Raw genomic sequence first — 14,969 nt, forward strand, 5'->3', positions numbered from 1 at the left:
CTTTAGCTTTCTAAACTTATTACCTATTCACAAGGTGGCTGGCTTGAAATGAGTGCGCCTTAATTTTATTCCATTACGGGTGCTACCCATATTTAAGAGTTTGTACTTAAAGAGACTCTTAAAATAGAGAGGGAGAGAGAGGTTACAGGAAGTATCTACTGACCCGTTTCCAGAGGAGGTTTAGGAGAGGCCTCTCTGGACTGGCCCCAGGCATCTTCGGGGAACCTGCCTGGCCTCCGCCCCCACTCGACTCCGCGCGCACCACGGACTTAGGCAGCGCAGCTCCTATGGGAGGTGTGAGTGGTTGGAAAGCTCCGAAGAATTTCAGAGGGTCAGTCACTCCCATTTACTCTAATGTGCTTTCAAGACTCCTCGGTGGGGCCTCCTCCTCGGGGAAGAGTGGCAGCCACAAACCGCGCGGTTCCCACTCGATCCGAACGCCCCCGGCCGGCGCCTTGCCCTCCGTGCCCTGCTCGCCCGTCACTTGGGTGTCCAGGAGCTCCCCCTCCGGGCGGCGCCTGGCGACCGCCTGCAGGGTTGGCAGCAGCGCCAGCCGCGGGACGGCCAGGACTAGTCGCCCGCCCGCCGGCTTCCCGCCCACGTGCCGGAGAGAGGAGCGAAGCTCCAGCAGTCGCCGGGCGCGTGCTTGCCGCCGGTGGATGCCTCACCTAGGGGGCCGGCGGGGGCCAACCCGAGCCCTTCCGCCGGGATCCACATTTGCATAATTCGGCTTCCCCCACTTCTTTCGGATTCAGGGTTGGAGATGAGAGTCGGGCTCCCCTCCGAGACGTCGTCTTGTCCATGGTCAGCGCGGGGACCGCGGGACCTGCCCGAGCTCAGGCGGAGCGGGCTGGCACACGTGGTAAGAGCACAGCTTTCTTCTTTTTTATAAGAAAAGAGACTTTTCACGGTTTTGCTGGGCGTGAGGTACCCACACGGGTGCTAACCTTGTTGCGATTTCTTTCTTTTCCCTTTTATTTTTATCCCCAATTGGAAAAGAGCGCGCAGTGAGATCGAAAAACTTTCCCAAATTTGCTCTGGGCGCTGGAAGCCAGAGAGATGGCCGGCCGCCAGAGACCAGCTTTGTCAGTGGGCAGGGGGAAAGCAGCGGTCGGGTGGAGGAGTAGAGGCAGCTCCTGGTCTCCCCAGAGCCTCTGACAGGCGCTTGCGGGGCGGGCTGGGAGCTTGCCCGCCCGCAGCGGCCGCGGCAGGTGAGCGGCCAGACAGCCGCCTGCAGCGCCGCGCTCCGTCCACGGCGTGGCGCTGTGGCTCTCGCCCGCCCTGGTCCCCAGGAGGCTGGGGTTGCTCCGCGCCGGGAGCGGATAGAAAAGGGACGCACCAGGCCCGCGAAGTTGCCCGTGTTCTCTGTCCCTACCTAGCTCCTCTAGCTTTGGAGCGGGAAAGGACAGGGGCAGTTCAACTCCTCAAACGACCAAGGGGTAGGCAGGCAGCGGCGCGCCGGGCTTGGGGGCCCAGAACCAGCCTCCACATAGGCCCTGACCAGCCCTGGAGAGGGCTGGGGCGCGCTGGGAGGTGGAAGCGTGCGTCCAGTGAGCCAGAACCTGCCTCCCGCTGAACCTTTGAAAAGTTTTGAAAAAATGCTTTGGGAACTAAACAGAAAGGTTTCCACTGGGGTCTCCTTTTTACTCGCAAACGGAAACGCATCTGGGGTGATGGCGGCTTGAAACTGGCATTGGAGACGCGGTTTGCTGTCACTGGCAACCGCGCTGGGCTTACCGAGGTGTCTCTTGGCAAGGGAGAAGGAGAATATTTCTCCTAGTGTGTGTGTGTATTATGGCTCACTCGAGTTTGGGCAGGGCGCGCCCTTGGAGCATGGGCTGTCGGGGATCGGGGGATTCTGTGACTGCCGGGACAAGAGGTGAAGGTGAAGACGGTGTCCAGCAGAGTACCCTTTCCCGCGAGCTCAGGCGCCCGCTCTGCTGCCCCGGCACCCTGTTGCGGAGGCGGGCGCACGGGCGCACACTGTCAACAGGGAGGTGTGTAGCGTAAGGTGTGTGAGTGGGTGTGTGAAGAGGGCAGCGGGGGCGGGAGTGTGTAGCGGAAGTGGAGCGAGTGTGAGTGTGTGTGTGGCGGGGCAGGGTGAGTGTCCAAGCCTCCATCTGGACGCCCCCACGCAGCCGCCCGCCCAGACGCGCCGGGAAGGGCGCCCGCTCCGCGCAGCAGCTGAAGGGGGGCGGGGAGCGCGCGGGCAGAGGAAGGAGGGTGTCTCCGCTGAGGATTTCTCTCGAAGCTCCCCACAGTTATTCTGCTTCTCCTAGGGTCTCCCCCCAAGCCCCAAGGTGCCCAAAATACTTAAACAAATAAACAACCCCAAACTGTTCCGTTTTCGCTCCTGTATAAATAGAACAGACTTTCCAAAAAAGCAATACCGTATTCATTCTTATCACCAGCCACTTCTTTCCACCAAGTAATTCAGAAAAAAGCAGTCAGCTTCCGTGAATGCGTGTAGCTTTTTTTTTTTTTTTCTTTGCTGCCTTCTTTTGGTTGCGGTTTTGAGCTGCCAAGAAAGTGAGTAGGGGTTTGACTATAGTGTCTCGGCTGGGCTCGGTTTCTTTCCGAAGTTTAATTTTCCGGAATGGCTCCCAAACAAGGGCTGGGGAGGCGGAGCCGCAGGCACCGGATCTTCGCCTTTTTTGGAAAGTCCCGGAGAACCGGAATTCCTCCCAGCCCCAGGAGGCCAAGCCGCAGCTCCGACCGGCTCGCTCTCTCGCAGTGCCCACACCGGGGTCCGTAAAGTGCCCCTTCCCTGCCGAGGCCTTCGCCCAGGACCAGGTCTGCGACTTGGGCCGCGCGCCTCGGACCCCGGTAGATCCCTGCAGGCTGCGAGTCGGTAGCGCCGCGGAGCCCGCGCGGCGGAGCCCGTATGCAAATCAGCCATGTGACGGCAAAAGCCGCCTGGCCCAGCCCTGTTCCTCAGTCCATATATGGGCAGTGACGTCACGGGCATTGAAGACCTGCCCATAAATACTTAGAGCAACACTTTCCGTCTAACTGAGGGAGCAGCAATTGATTAATAGCTCGGCAAGGGGACACACTGACTGTTATAATAACACTACACCAGCAACTCCTGGCTTCCCAACAGCCGGAACACAGGAGAGAGTCAGTGGCAAATAGACATTTGTCTTCTTTCTTAAAAAAAAAATCAAGCAACTTGTTTGCTAGTTTTATTTCTGTTGGGATTTTTTGTTTAATTTTTCTTTTTTTGGTGGTTGTTTTTAATTGTGGAGGGCGAAAGGAGATACGAATCCAGGCTCAGTCCAACTCCTCTCCAAAACGGCTTCTCAGACACTCCAGGTAGCGAGGGAGTTGGGTCTCCAGGTTGTGCGAGGAGCAAATGATGACCGCCAAGGCCGTAGACAAAATCCCAGTAACTCTCAGTGGTTTTGTGCACCAGCTGTCTGACAACATCTACCCGGTGGAGGACCTCGCCGCCACGTCGGTGACCATCTTTCCCAATGCTGAACTGGGAGGTCCCTTTGACCAGATGAACGGAGTGGCCGGAGGTAAGCCGCGTGTCTTTTTCGCAGACCCAGACCTGCGCGTCTGGGAGGTAGTGGGTGGGGTGCAGTGGGTGTGCGGGAACCAGAGGAGAGGACTGGGGCTCGAGGTGGACAGTGCTAACTGCACTGGCTTTGAAGACTGAAAATGGGTGCAGGGGGAGCCCACGAGAGTAGGGACCCGGGAGCTGGAGCTGGGCGCGCGGGCAGATGCGCCAGGTTGCCAGCAAACCCGCGTGCGTGCGCCCTGGCGGGCCCAGCCCCGGCCGAGCGCAGGGATGGGGGTGGAAGAGGCACCCATCCCGGCTTTGAGGTTTGAGCAGGCCCTTCTGCCGGCGGCGCTTCCATCTCCCCTTTCCAGGGATAGGGGCAAAGTGATGGTAAAGTTCAGGGTTCCAGGGGAGAGCTACGCGTCTGGAGAGCCGAGCGGCGGAGAAGCGCCAGAGGAAAGCGTCCATAGCACCCTCCCTGGCAGAGCCGACTCCAAGAAAATCTCGGAGCGCTCTCCTCCTGGGGCCTGGAGGCGTGCCCCCACCTGCGCGCCGCCCGCGAAGTTGAGGGGGTTAGCCAGGCGGGGGCTCCGGCCGACGGAGGCTGGGAGTAGGTGGTGGAGAAGGGCGGGCAACGGCGGGAAGCAGCCCCCGGACTGCAGAGGGAGGCCCGCGGGGGCACCGGCGCCGCCGGTTTCCTTGGCGATACTGTGGAAAGTCGTCTCCCGCGGCCCCCGCGCCTTCCTCGAAGCCCGGCCGCTGGCCTTCAGCTGAGGCGGGGACACGCAGAAGTCAGGGAATGAAGAGAAGGTTGGGAGGGAAGGAAAACCTACGGACTCCTTCTTCTGGTTCTCTCCTGCAGCCATCAGCTGAAGTGCAGCGGGAGGGGAGGAGAGAAGGATGGGGAGCAGCGGGGAAGCCGATCCTCCCTCTTGTACTCTCTCCTTAGTTTAGCATCTTCGTGGCATGGGCTTGGATCGGTTGATTCTTGGGTGGTATCTGTCCTGGTCCTTCAGCCTTGGGACCCCCGGCAAAACAGAGGGAGAGAAGTTCGGGGCAGAGGGGAATTTTTTTTTTTTATATTGTTGCTATTATTGGGTGTTTTTATTGGGACTAAAGCCACAGATGGCTGGCAGAGAGGAGTTGGGAGATCATTCTGCTTTTCCGGAGGTAGTTCTTGAGTCCCAGACTGTCACTGGGTGACAATAGGAGCTTGGGCTAGCCTGTTCTGTCTCTGGGTATCAATTTGCCCACTTTTGGACTTGGCCCCAGCTGGACAGTGCTGGGATCCTGGGCCTTGAGAGTGGATCTGCGTGAGAGGGGGTGAGAAAGGATTCTTGGCTGCATGCTCATTACTCCACCTCCATTCTGCTTTTCCCTCCTCAGATGGCATGATCAACATTGACATGACTGGAGAGAAGAGGTCCTTGGATCTCTCATATCCCAGTGGCTTTGCTCCTGTCCCTGCACCCAGGAACCAGACCTTCACTTACATGGGCAAGTTCTCCATCGATCCCCAGTACCCTGGTGCCAGCTGCTATCCAGAAGGCATCATCAATATTGTGAGCGCAGGCATCTTGCAAGGGGTCACCTCTCCAGCTTCGACCACAGCCTCATCCAGTGTCACCTCTGCCTCACCCAACCCACTGGCCACAGGACCCCTGGGTGTGTGCACCATGTCCCAGACCCAGCCTGACCTGGACCACCACCTCTACTCTCCACCACCGCCTCCTCCTCCTTATTCTGGCTGTGCAGGCGACCTCTACCAGGACCCCACTGCGTTCCTGCCATCTACCACTTCCACCTCTTCCTCTCTGGCCTACCCACCACCTCCTTCCTATCCGTCCCCGAAGCCAGCCACGGACCCTGGTCTCTTCCCCATGATCCCAGATTATCCTGGATTTTTTCCATCTCAGTGCCAGAGAGACCTACATGGTACGGCTGGCCCAGACCGCAAGCCCTTTCCCTGCCCCCTGGACACCCTTCGGGTCCCCCCTCCACTCACTCCACTGTCTACCATTCGTAACTTTACCCTGGGGGGCCCCAGTGCCGGGGTCACAGGCCCAGGGGCCAGTGGAGGCAGTGAGGGACCCCGGCTGCCTGGCAGCAGCTCAGCAGCGGCCACTGCTGCAGCCTATAACCCACACCACCTGCCACTGAGGCCCATTCTGAGGCCTCGCAAGTACCCCAACAGACCTAGCAAGACGCCAGTGCACGAGAGGCCCTACCCCTGCCCAGCAGAAGGCTGTGACCGGCGGTTCTCCCGCTCCGACGAGCTGACTCGGCACATCCGAATCCACACCGGGCACAAGCCCTTCCAGTGTCGGATTTGCATGCGCAACTTCAGCCGCAGTGACCACCTTACCACCCACATCCGTACCCACACCGGTGAGAAGCCCTTTGCCTGTGACTACTGTGGCCGAAAGTTTGCCCGGAGTGACGAGAGAAAGCGCCACACTAAGATCCACCTGAGACAGAAGGAGCGGAAGAGCAGTGGCCCCTCCACGTCGGTGCCGGCCCCTGCCACGGCCCCCTGCACTGGGGGCACACAGGCTGGAGGCGCCCTATGCAGCAGCAACAGCAGCACTATTGGCGGAGGGCCACTGGCCCCTTGCTCCTCGAGGACCCGGACACCTTGAGACGAGACTCAGGCTGACTCACCAGCTCCTTGAGGCCGGGAGGCCCTTTGTCCACTCGAACTGCAGGACAAACACTACCACCCTTCCCTGCCCCTCCTTCCCTTTGTTGGGCAGAGAGCTTTGGTGGTGCCCAGCACTACCCCACTGTCCACTTAGAAGCAAGTCCTTCCTAAAACCTGGCCCATTTTAGTCTCTCTTAGGTGAGTGGACTATCACCCCAAGGCAATGGGGAGGTCAGAGGGGGCTGGGAGGGCCTGGCCAACAGGAATGAGGTCCCACCCTGCTTCAAAGGGTTGTTTGACTAGGTTGCTCCCCTTCCCCTTATTTCAACCCATTACAGGTTTTTGACCCCGGATGCCAGAGTTGATCTAAGACTTTTTCAGCAGTAGGTTGGGAGATGCTGATTCCTTCAAGCAGGGACAGCAAAAAGACATGCAAAACTGATATGCACTTTACGGCTTGGGACTGATTTGGGGGATGCTGTACAATAAGTGAAGCATGGCCTTTATGCTGCATTCCATGGCCCTAGAACAATGAATCAAAGCTTATCTAGTCGTCTCAACCCTTTAAGCAATATGTATTATAAACTCAGAGAACAGAAGTGCAATGTGTTGGGAGAGACATAGCAATATCTGCTCCTTTATGAGTTGAGAAATGTAGACTATTTTTTCAGTGTATATCCACTCATATTTTGTGTATTTTTGATGTACACTGTTCTCCAAGTTCAGAACCTTTGGGAAAAAATTTAGAGCATTTATGATCTCTTGAAATGGGTCAGAGATTAACTTATTTAAGAGGGATGTATATATATATTCTCTGAAACTAGGATGCATGCAATTGTGTTGGAAGTGTCCTTGGTGCCTTGTGTGATGTAGACAATGTGACAGGGTCTGCATGTAAATGGATTGCCTTACTATGGAAAAAAATAATTACGCCCTGGGTTTAGTATGGCTGTATATTTCTGCTTATTAATATTTGGAATTTTTTTTAGAAAGTATATTTTTGTATGCTCTGTTTTGTGACTTAAAAGTGTTACCTTTGTAGTTAAACTTCTGATAAGAATGTACATAATGTTACTGGAGCTGATTTGTTTGGTTATTAGCTCTTAATAGTTGTGGAAAAATAAATGATCTAACATAAAACCACTAACTGAAGTTCAGATAATGGTTTATGACTATAGTGTAAATAAATACTTTTCAACAATATTTTTGTTGCAGAAATCATTTCTGAAATACTTGATGGGAATCAGTCTTTCAACACTTGTGGGATTAAAAAACAGCACTGAGCACTAGTGGGTTGAAGTGCTTTGACCAAGCCAAGACTTCCAAGTTTTCTTTGCTAGCCTGTGGACAGCACCCCTCTCACTCCAAAGCAATCTCCATTCATAATCAAACACTAGTGTTCTGGGGATTTCCCCCATGCATTAGTGTAAAAGTGGGGAGGCGTTGTTTTGACTCATTGTTCCGTCCTCTCTAACAGCCTATAGCTTCTCTCTGCTCCTGAGTGGGCTCCGGAAAATAAATACTTACAAACAAGTGCCCACTCGGAGATTACACATTTGCAACTGCTTTCAGAACCCTGACCAGGGCCTGGAACTCAGGCGAGATGTGGCTTTGTGGAAAGTGTGGTGGCGTGGTCAAGTTGGAAATGACTTTCAGGTTCCAGGATTAGTCTTATGACCACAGAAAACTTTTTTGAAAAGCGCTATCATCTCTTCAGATCAAAAATGCTCTCAGACGCTGCTGATGACAGCATTAACGGGTTGCCAAAGGAATTACCCCGGGACTCAACTGTCACCAACCTTTACTTCTTAATTGATTACCCCCATAGGAAAGGATCATTGATCTGCTACAGTTTTGGTGGGTCTCCAAGTGACTATCAAAACACCCTGCTCATTACATAAAATAAGTGTACGCCAGCCTCAAGAAATCTCCAAGATCTCAATATAGTATTCCTGGTTTAAAAAAAAAAAAAGTTAAAGAAAAGTTTAAGAAAGACAATCTAGATTCAACAGGCAAATATGGTCCTCCATGATACTGGGTAATGGTTTGCAAAAAATATAGCATAGGGTTCATTTTACTGTAAGCCTTTCATAGTGATTCTAAAATATAAATTCACAAAACAAGTTAATTTACCTGTCATACAAAACAAACATAAATATTAAGTTCACCTATTTCTGGCTTCTTACAGAAATGTAACACATTGGGGCATCCACTGTCTAATCTACAATATGTGAAAATCCCTTCATTTGTCCTTCACCACTATCAAGACTCCCTCAGACTTGGCTGGTAATAAAGCCTGGGTTTCAGAATAGCAGGGGCTTACATTTACCCCAGGAAACCATCTTGTGTCCCTACCAGCACTAAATTTTGAGATCCAATTTGTGGAGATAATTAACCCTTTTCTGTTGTATCTCCTTTCTCCACCCTTATTTCAAGGATGAAGACGACCTTTTTCTGTCACCATTAACTAGAGGTTTCAAACCTTCAGTGTCAGATTTTTCTAGTAGCTGGTATTTCCGATAAGATTCTTAGTGCCTAGCTCATCAGCAAAGAATCATCCTTGCTTGTCCTACTTTAGTAAAGACAATTCTACATTTTGATAATTATGTATTTTTAACAAGTACTTCTCTAAGATTTCATTATGTTAAAATATAGTATGCCCAAATTTTGTAAGATATGTAATTGTCTTGCTGAATTTTAGAGTATCATGAATCAAGATAATCTATTCTAAACTATTGTTTACAAAGGAAGAAACTAAGCCATTTTAAAAATGAGATTAAAGACATTTTGGTGATAGCAAAATCAGTTACATAATCACTTTCACCTAGATGTGTGCTTAGTGAGGTAGTGTTAACACACATAAGGAACACACTTCAATATTTTCTCAGCGCTAACCTTTTGGCTTTTTCTCCTAGATTTCAACCTGTAAGGCTAGTATCTTTCCTCAGATTTTGCTCTCTGCTTAAAATAGTACAGGCACTTTTCACAGGTGACTCCTTTTTTACTTTGCTCAAAAACAAACCCTAGAAAAGCAAGTCTACTCTTGATCTCTTACCTACGATGCTTAACCAAATATTCCTGATGTTTCAGTGGTTTTTATTCAAAATTAATTTCTGGAGGGTAATTGCTTAAGATTCATAATGCTTTTGAGAGTGTTTAATTCAAATTAAAGATTAGGCTGATTATACCCACAAAAGGTTTTCAAGTGTTCATAAACCAGGATGTTTAATTTTAACATCCTAATTGCTAATGATCTGCAAATTGTTTCATATATTTTAAAAATGACTGCAGTGACCACCCGTCCAGACTACAAATAACACATTCTATGGGAAAAGGAAAAAAAAAAATGAGAAAAGAAAATATTTAAGTCCTAAGATGTTTTCCTTTTAGTATTATTTTTGCTTTCTTATATTAAATAATACTAGCTTAAGGTTGAATATATTAAGAAGTTTTTTCTATCCTAGGGAAATAGTATTAGACATTAAATAGTTTCAGATGTATTTCAGACTGTTCAAAGCTCACTCTCAAAGAAATAAACTACTAATTTTAAGTGTACATTATTACTTGGACTTTAGATATCTGCAGAAGCAACCAGTTTTTAGTACAACATAATCTTAAAGTACAGGCCTTGAATCTTTAATGGCAATCAAAACGTAGATATCATAGCAGGTAATGTTTTCCTTGTCCATTTCGCAGTAATCAAGTAAGATTTATCTCTAAGCAATTTTAAACATGCTTTTATTTTCCTTAAGTACACCAATTTTAAGCTAGAAAAGCAAGCATCCCTGGATTCAAAGATTCAGTAACTGTACTGGGCTTAACAAATGGTTTCCTTCCTTGACAGTAGATGCCTCACTGCAAGCAAAGTGATCGGTATTTGGCTTCTGTATTTAACCTTAAGTACCAAATTTCGGCCTGCACAGTTACAGGAGGAGCACTACCTTCAGGTTAGAGTTGAGTAGGAACAGGCAGAGCCCTGAGTTAAAGATACACTGTTGCTTCATCAGGCAGCAGAGTTAAATCACAGGATTCAGAATCATTCATAATACACAAGTGATGACAGAGTCCTCCTGAGATGCCAACACCAAGAAACCAACAAGTTGACAATGAAAAGGGGGAATAAAAGGTGTGCATTTTGGGAGACGTTAAGGGCTTTTAGAACTCACTCCTGTTGACAATAAGCATTACAAAGTAGGCTACCATTTTCCTTAATAAGCAACAGTTTGGTATAAACTCAATCCTTTCAAATCAGGCTTAGTAAAAATCAATTCTCATAAAGTAGTAGGTACACAATATTCTACACAGATATAACTGGTCATGGCAATAACTACAGAATTTAAAAGCTTCAGAAGTGTTTTAGACAAATAACTTCTCACCCATGAGAGGCAATTATTGCATTTATTATTCAACAGAAAAGTGGTTAATATTGTGCTTATTAGTCTTTCCTAAGGGAAGAAAACTTTTATCCCACAGTTATTAAAACATAATCTATATTGCAGGATTATATGGAAACACAATAGCAGCACATGAAGTCAGTTATGATTAACAGTTTATGCATAGAAGTGCAAGGTTTTTCCTCCATTACATTTGTCTTTATAGTAAGCATAACCTTTCCTTAGTGGCTTGGCTCACTAAAACAAGTTACATTTTGTTTTCACCATTAATTGACTCAGAACTTTAGTGTACCAAAAACATCACTGTTCTTATTGAATGAAATTAGAGATAATCATATTGCTGTTTGGCCTCCAACAATTTCAGTTACTCTTTTGAAAAGCACCTTCATTTTTTTTCTTCCAAATTGCTTGGAATCAAAGACTTTAACATTTTTTTCATAATGAAGTATTTCATTATAATTACTACTGTCCTGTGGCTGGGATATTTTTGTAGGTTAGTTTAATGTACTCCAGGCTGTATTGTAACATACACATTGTTATAAACAATCTTCGTAAACTATCAACTTTTTGCTACAACCCCCAAAAGTATGTGATCAATATAATCACATTCATTACTGCACTAGGAAAAAAGAAAACATATTACAGTTTTCTAAGAAAATCATTTGCGTATCTAGAATTTATTTTCAAAGTGAGTTGCATGAAGGGGTGCTTTAAACTGCCCCCAGTGCATTTTCAAACCACACCAAAATGTGAAGCTACAATAAAAAAAAAACTCAGCAACTCTGCAGTTGTTGCAGAAATGACTTGTGCTTTGCCTGTGTCAGGTTTTACAACATAGTGGCATGTCATGTTGAATTAGCATCTTTTTTGTTACAAAAAAATTTATCAGGGATTTAATTTTTCACACTCAATATTTAAGAAATTGAGAATGAATTCTCCTTCACCCTGGGTCTCTGTACCTCAGTGTCCATGAATAGGCAAAGCCAGATACTGTTTCCCCACAGGGTCAACACTTTCCACCAATTGCAAACCTCCTTTTATTGCAGATATTAGAACTCAATTACCACATGGCCAAATCAGTCAAGAGGGCTTAGACAACAGCTGGACAAATTTTAATGTGTTTATTTCTATAGTTTGTTTTCATTAAAAGTTTTGTGAAAAAGGGAACCCTATAAATAGTAATAGTAAAAAGGGGGAAACAGTGCTCCATGGCCTGAAGCAAAGTGTCAATACCATATGTAAACAAGGTAAAGTTGCTCAGCCTATTAAAGGAACAAAATTAAAACTAGTCATAGATAGCACAACAGTTCAAGAGTTGGGAGAAGTGTTTAATTCCAAGTTTCAGTGCCCTAAAATGGCCAGTAGTAAATCCTTAATTCTTAGCCTTGATCGTCTGTGCCTTCTATCTCTTCCTGCAGAAAACCACATTAGAGGAACCACAGCACCTGCTCTCTGGTTTTAGGGAGAGGGTTGAGATAACATTGCCAGCAACACAGCTGGAAACAGCAACTCTCTGGAACATGAGAGTTCCTGAGAGAATGTGAAAACAGTCATCAACATCATGTTTTTCTCTACTTTTACAGGAAAATGTTTAAATAAAACAGGGGTATGGAATTCAACAGCTGGCTAGGAGCGTTTTACATTCAGTTGTTTGGAAGCATAACAGATTCAGTTCCTTTGAATCTTCTGGTTACAAAATAAAGAATTACCCTATAAGCTCTTAAAGTACATTACCAAAAAAGTCACTTGAGGATAATAGTCTTTGCATTAAAGGTGGATCTGCAACAAGAAATCTGCACAACTCACAGATCTGGAGACTCATAGGGAAGATAAGCTCTCAGTGAGCATCAGAGAGAGATGCAGGTGGGGAATTTCTCAGTAGAGGTTGCCTGAGTAAACTAGATGTGGCTATTGGGCAAGGGGAGGAAAGAAAATAAATCTTGTCCTCTACATGCATAGTTATGTTTTCAGGGTGACCTCTGAACAAGTGATTTAATTTTCACAAGGAATTAATTAGGCAGGACAAGTCACTTTCAAAAGTTCATCTCTTTAAACCTATTTTTACCAATGACTTGAACTAAAAACAATTCAAACCACTGGGTCACGTGTAGTCAATAATAAGTTAAAGTACAAGGAGCAATAGGGTGTAAGGGAAAACAAATCCTATTTACCGAAAGATATTTTGTATAGAATGGGAACAGAGGAAGAATATTTCCATTATGGCTTTAGGATGGAAGCGCTTTAGATTACCCCCCCCCCCGCCATTCCTCCCAAATCAAAGCCCTGGTGGCAGTGACAGTACCAGGAAACAACCTAGCCTCCCCGCCCACCCCACCCCCATAACCGTGCCCGGAGGCTGCTGTCCAGTCGCCCGTGCTTCCCAAAGCTGCCAAGGAAGCGGCTAACGCTCATTCCAGTAGATCCAACGCCCAAGCTAGGGGGCAGAGACAGAGCCCTTGTGGTGGGTCGTGGGGAACCAGGCCCAGATAGGCTAGGGCACGTTTTCGGCCCACCTCTCCCAGGCGCCGGGGACTTCAAGGGAAGACCTTAGGTCCTGGATATGGCTCTCCCTCGCACCAGAAGTCATCGGCCTGCGGGGTCTCCAGAAGCCACACCTCTCGGGGCAGGTCACAGGCCGAGCCGGAGTCCTCTTTGGACCTGATGGGCTCCAGCACCCGGTAATAGTGGCAGTCCCGGCCATCCTCTGGGTCGTAGGGCGGGGCCAGGATGTCCAGGAAGGCGGCAGGCCCGTCCACTGCATCGATCTGGTGCAGGTTGTCCCGGTGCGGCGTAAGGACGCAGGGACCGCTGGCCTCTGTGTACTCGGCCCGCGAACGCAGCACTCCCGGCCGCATGGCATCCCGCTCTCGGGGCTGCAGGGGCGGCTCGAACTGCTGCTCCGGCGGCGGGGCCCGCGGCCGCTGCCCGCCGCCCGCCTCCAGCTTGTCCATGCAGCTGATGCGCACAGTGCCGTAGAGCACCTTGAGCATACCGTGCATGCCCGGGTGGTCATGCAGCGGGATGGACGTGCCGCTCTTAAGCAGGAACACGCCCAGGCTGAAGCCCTCGGTCTCGTAGATGTGCATGTAGGTGACGGGTGGCAGGTTGGGCGGTAGCGGCTGCAGCGTGGCCTTGCGTGGGGCGATATTCAAGTCCTCGGCGCGAATCTGGGTCAGCAGGCTCTTCAGCTTGCTCAGGTTCTCCGGAAAGCCCGGCGGCATCGGCGCCTCGGGGCCAGACGCCGCGCCGCGGTCGGAAGCTCTGCGGCCGCCCCCGCCGCCCCGGAAGGTGAGGCAAGCCTGGCGGGCGATCCGTTGGATCAGGGAGGCCATGTTGTCTCGGGGCATACTCGGCTGTTCCTCCGCGTGCCGGGGCCGAGCCCCTCCTTTCCTCCGCCCCTTGCGGTCTCCTGCGGCCGCCACGGCTGTCCGCACCCCGGGTCGAGGCGGGAGGCCCCGCAAACACCGGCCCCTAGGGCGCGCGGCGCGGCCGCCAACCTTAGCCGCCAGGCACCAGCAACGGTCCTGCGCGCTGGCCTCGCGCCCCCTTCGCGCGCGCACGCGCACGGCCCACACCCGCACTCACGCGCTGGGAGCAGGTAGCGGCCGCGCGGACCGTGCCAGGCTTCGCCTTACACCCAGCGCCCCATTCATGAGGCCCGCACTTACGACGGCGGCCAGCGCTCCGGGAGCTCTGCGGAGCATGCCGGGATTTGTAGTTCGGTATTCCGTCTTCGCGCTGAGAGTGCGCTTTGTCGACTGCAAAATGGAGGGATTAATAGACGTGTTGGGCAGAAAGAGACCCTCTTCAGGGTTCCAAGGTGTTTTCTTGTTTGAAGAAAGATGAATTGGGGTGCGAGAAGTGGCCACTTAACTACAACTCCCGGCATCCCCAGCAGGTTGACGTGACGCACTTCCGGCAGCTGGAGTGGAGGTTTTTGGCCTTTCCAAGAAACAGGGCAAAAGGGTCGTTAACCTTCTGGCGCGGCTGGAGGCTAGTCAAGCATTTAGGGTCGCCTTCCTTTGACCTTGCCCTTAGGAAGAATACTTTTTAATAAGTGTTAGCTCCTCATAGCCGCCTAGTTAGCACTCTCCGCCACAGGGATTGCGGGATAGCTCTAAGTTTCCTGAGAAGTGAGGAGGTCGAAGCAGTCTCTGGGTGGTCACCACTGTTATTGTGCACAGCCGGGCCCAGCTGTTGTTTGCATTGGAGCTGATGACGCTGCTCTTCTGGTTACAGAGCACAACTTTTTTTTTTTCTGGGAGGACTTGAGAGCCCATTCCCTATGGTCATAGATTCTGAATACAAGTGGTCATCAAACTTTGGTTTTCCTGAAGAGGGGGGAGAGATTTTTATAAATACAGATTGATTCACTAGATAATTATGAGACATCCTAATACAATGGTGTGTAACAGGCTCTTTGAAG

The 14,969-nt window shown here is 49.9% G+C and overlaps 2 protein-coding genes across 6 annotated transcripts; one reads left to right on the forward strand and one right to left on the reverse strand.

Annotated features, from left to right (window-relative positions):
• The first annotated feature begins 273 nt into the window (after positions 1-273).
• EGR2 (early growth response 2) lies at positions 274-7,352 on the forward strand. 5 transcript variants are annotated; one of them, XM_003783629.1, is made up of 4 exons: positions 274-331; positions 756-862; positions 3,316-3,524; positions 4,895-7,352. In XM_003783629.1, exons 3-4 carry the CDS (start codon positions 3,356-3,358, stop codon positions 6,145-6,147), a joined length of 1,422 nt encoding a protein of 473 aa, XP_003783677.1. In that variant the 5' UTR covers positions 274-331; positions 756-862; positions 3,316-3,355; the 3' UTR covers positions 6,148-7,352. The 5 variants fall into 5 exon arrangements, with proteins under 5 accessions (XP_003783677.1, XP_012656776.1, XP_012656775.1 ...); XM_012801322.2 differs by lacking the exons at positions 274-331; positions 756-862 and adding an exon at positions 2,997-3,315 and having other exon boundaries at positions 3,416-3,524; XM_012801321.2 differs by lacking the exons at positions 274-331; positions 756-862 and adding an exon at positions 2,997-3,120.
• A 5,551-nt stretch (positions 7,353-12,903) lies between these two features.
• On the reverse strand, positions 12,904-14,457 carry ADO (2-aminoethanethiol dioxygenase). The gene has a single exon (XM_012801325.2). The coding sequence runs from the start codon at positions 13,888-13,890 to the stop codon at positions 13,078-13,080; it is 813 nt and encodes a 270-aa protein (XP_012656779.1). The 5' UTR covers positions 13,891-14,457; the 3' UTR covers positions 12,904-13,077.
• Between the last annotated feature and the right edge of the window lie 512 nt (positions 14,458-14,969).

Source organism: Otolemur garnettii, unplaced genomic scaffold (genome assembly GCF_000181295.1).
Source record: "Otolemur garnettii isolate 467f Iridium unplaced genomic scaffold, OtoGar3 scaffold00008, whole genome shotgun sequence".
Taxonomy (NCBI): domain Eukaryota; kingdom Metazoa; phylum Chordata; class Mammalia; order Primates; family Galagidae; genus Otolemur; species Otolemur garnettii.

Coding starts and splice junctions, on each gene's coding strand:
- EGR2 (XM_003783629.1), top strand. CDS start 3,356: ATGATGACCGCCAAGGCCGTAGACAAAATCCCAGTAACTCTCAGTGGT. Junction 3,525..4,894: donor GATGAACGGAGTGGCCGGAG/GTAAGCCGCGTG, acceptor TTCCCTCCTCAG/ATGGCATGATCAACATTGAC.
- ADO (XM_012801325.2), bottom strand. CDS start 13,890: ATGCCCCGAGACAACATGGCCTCCCTGATCCAACGGATCGCCCGCCAG.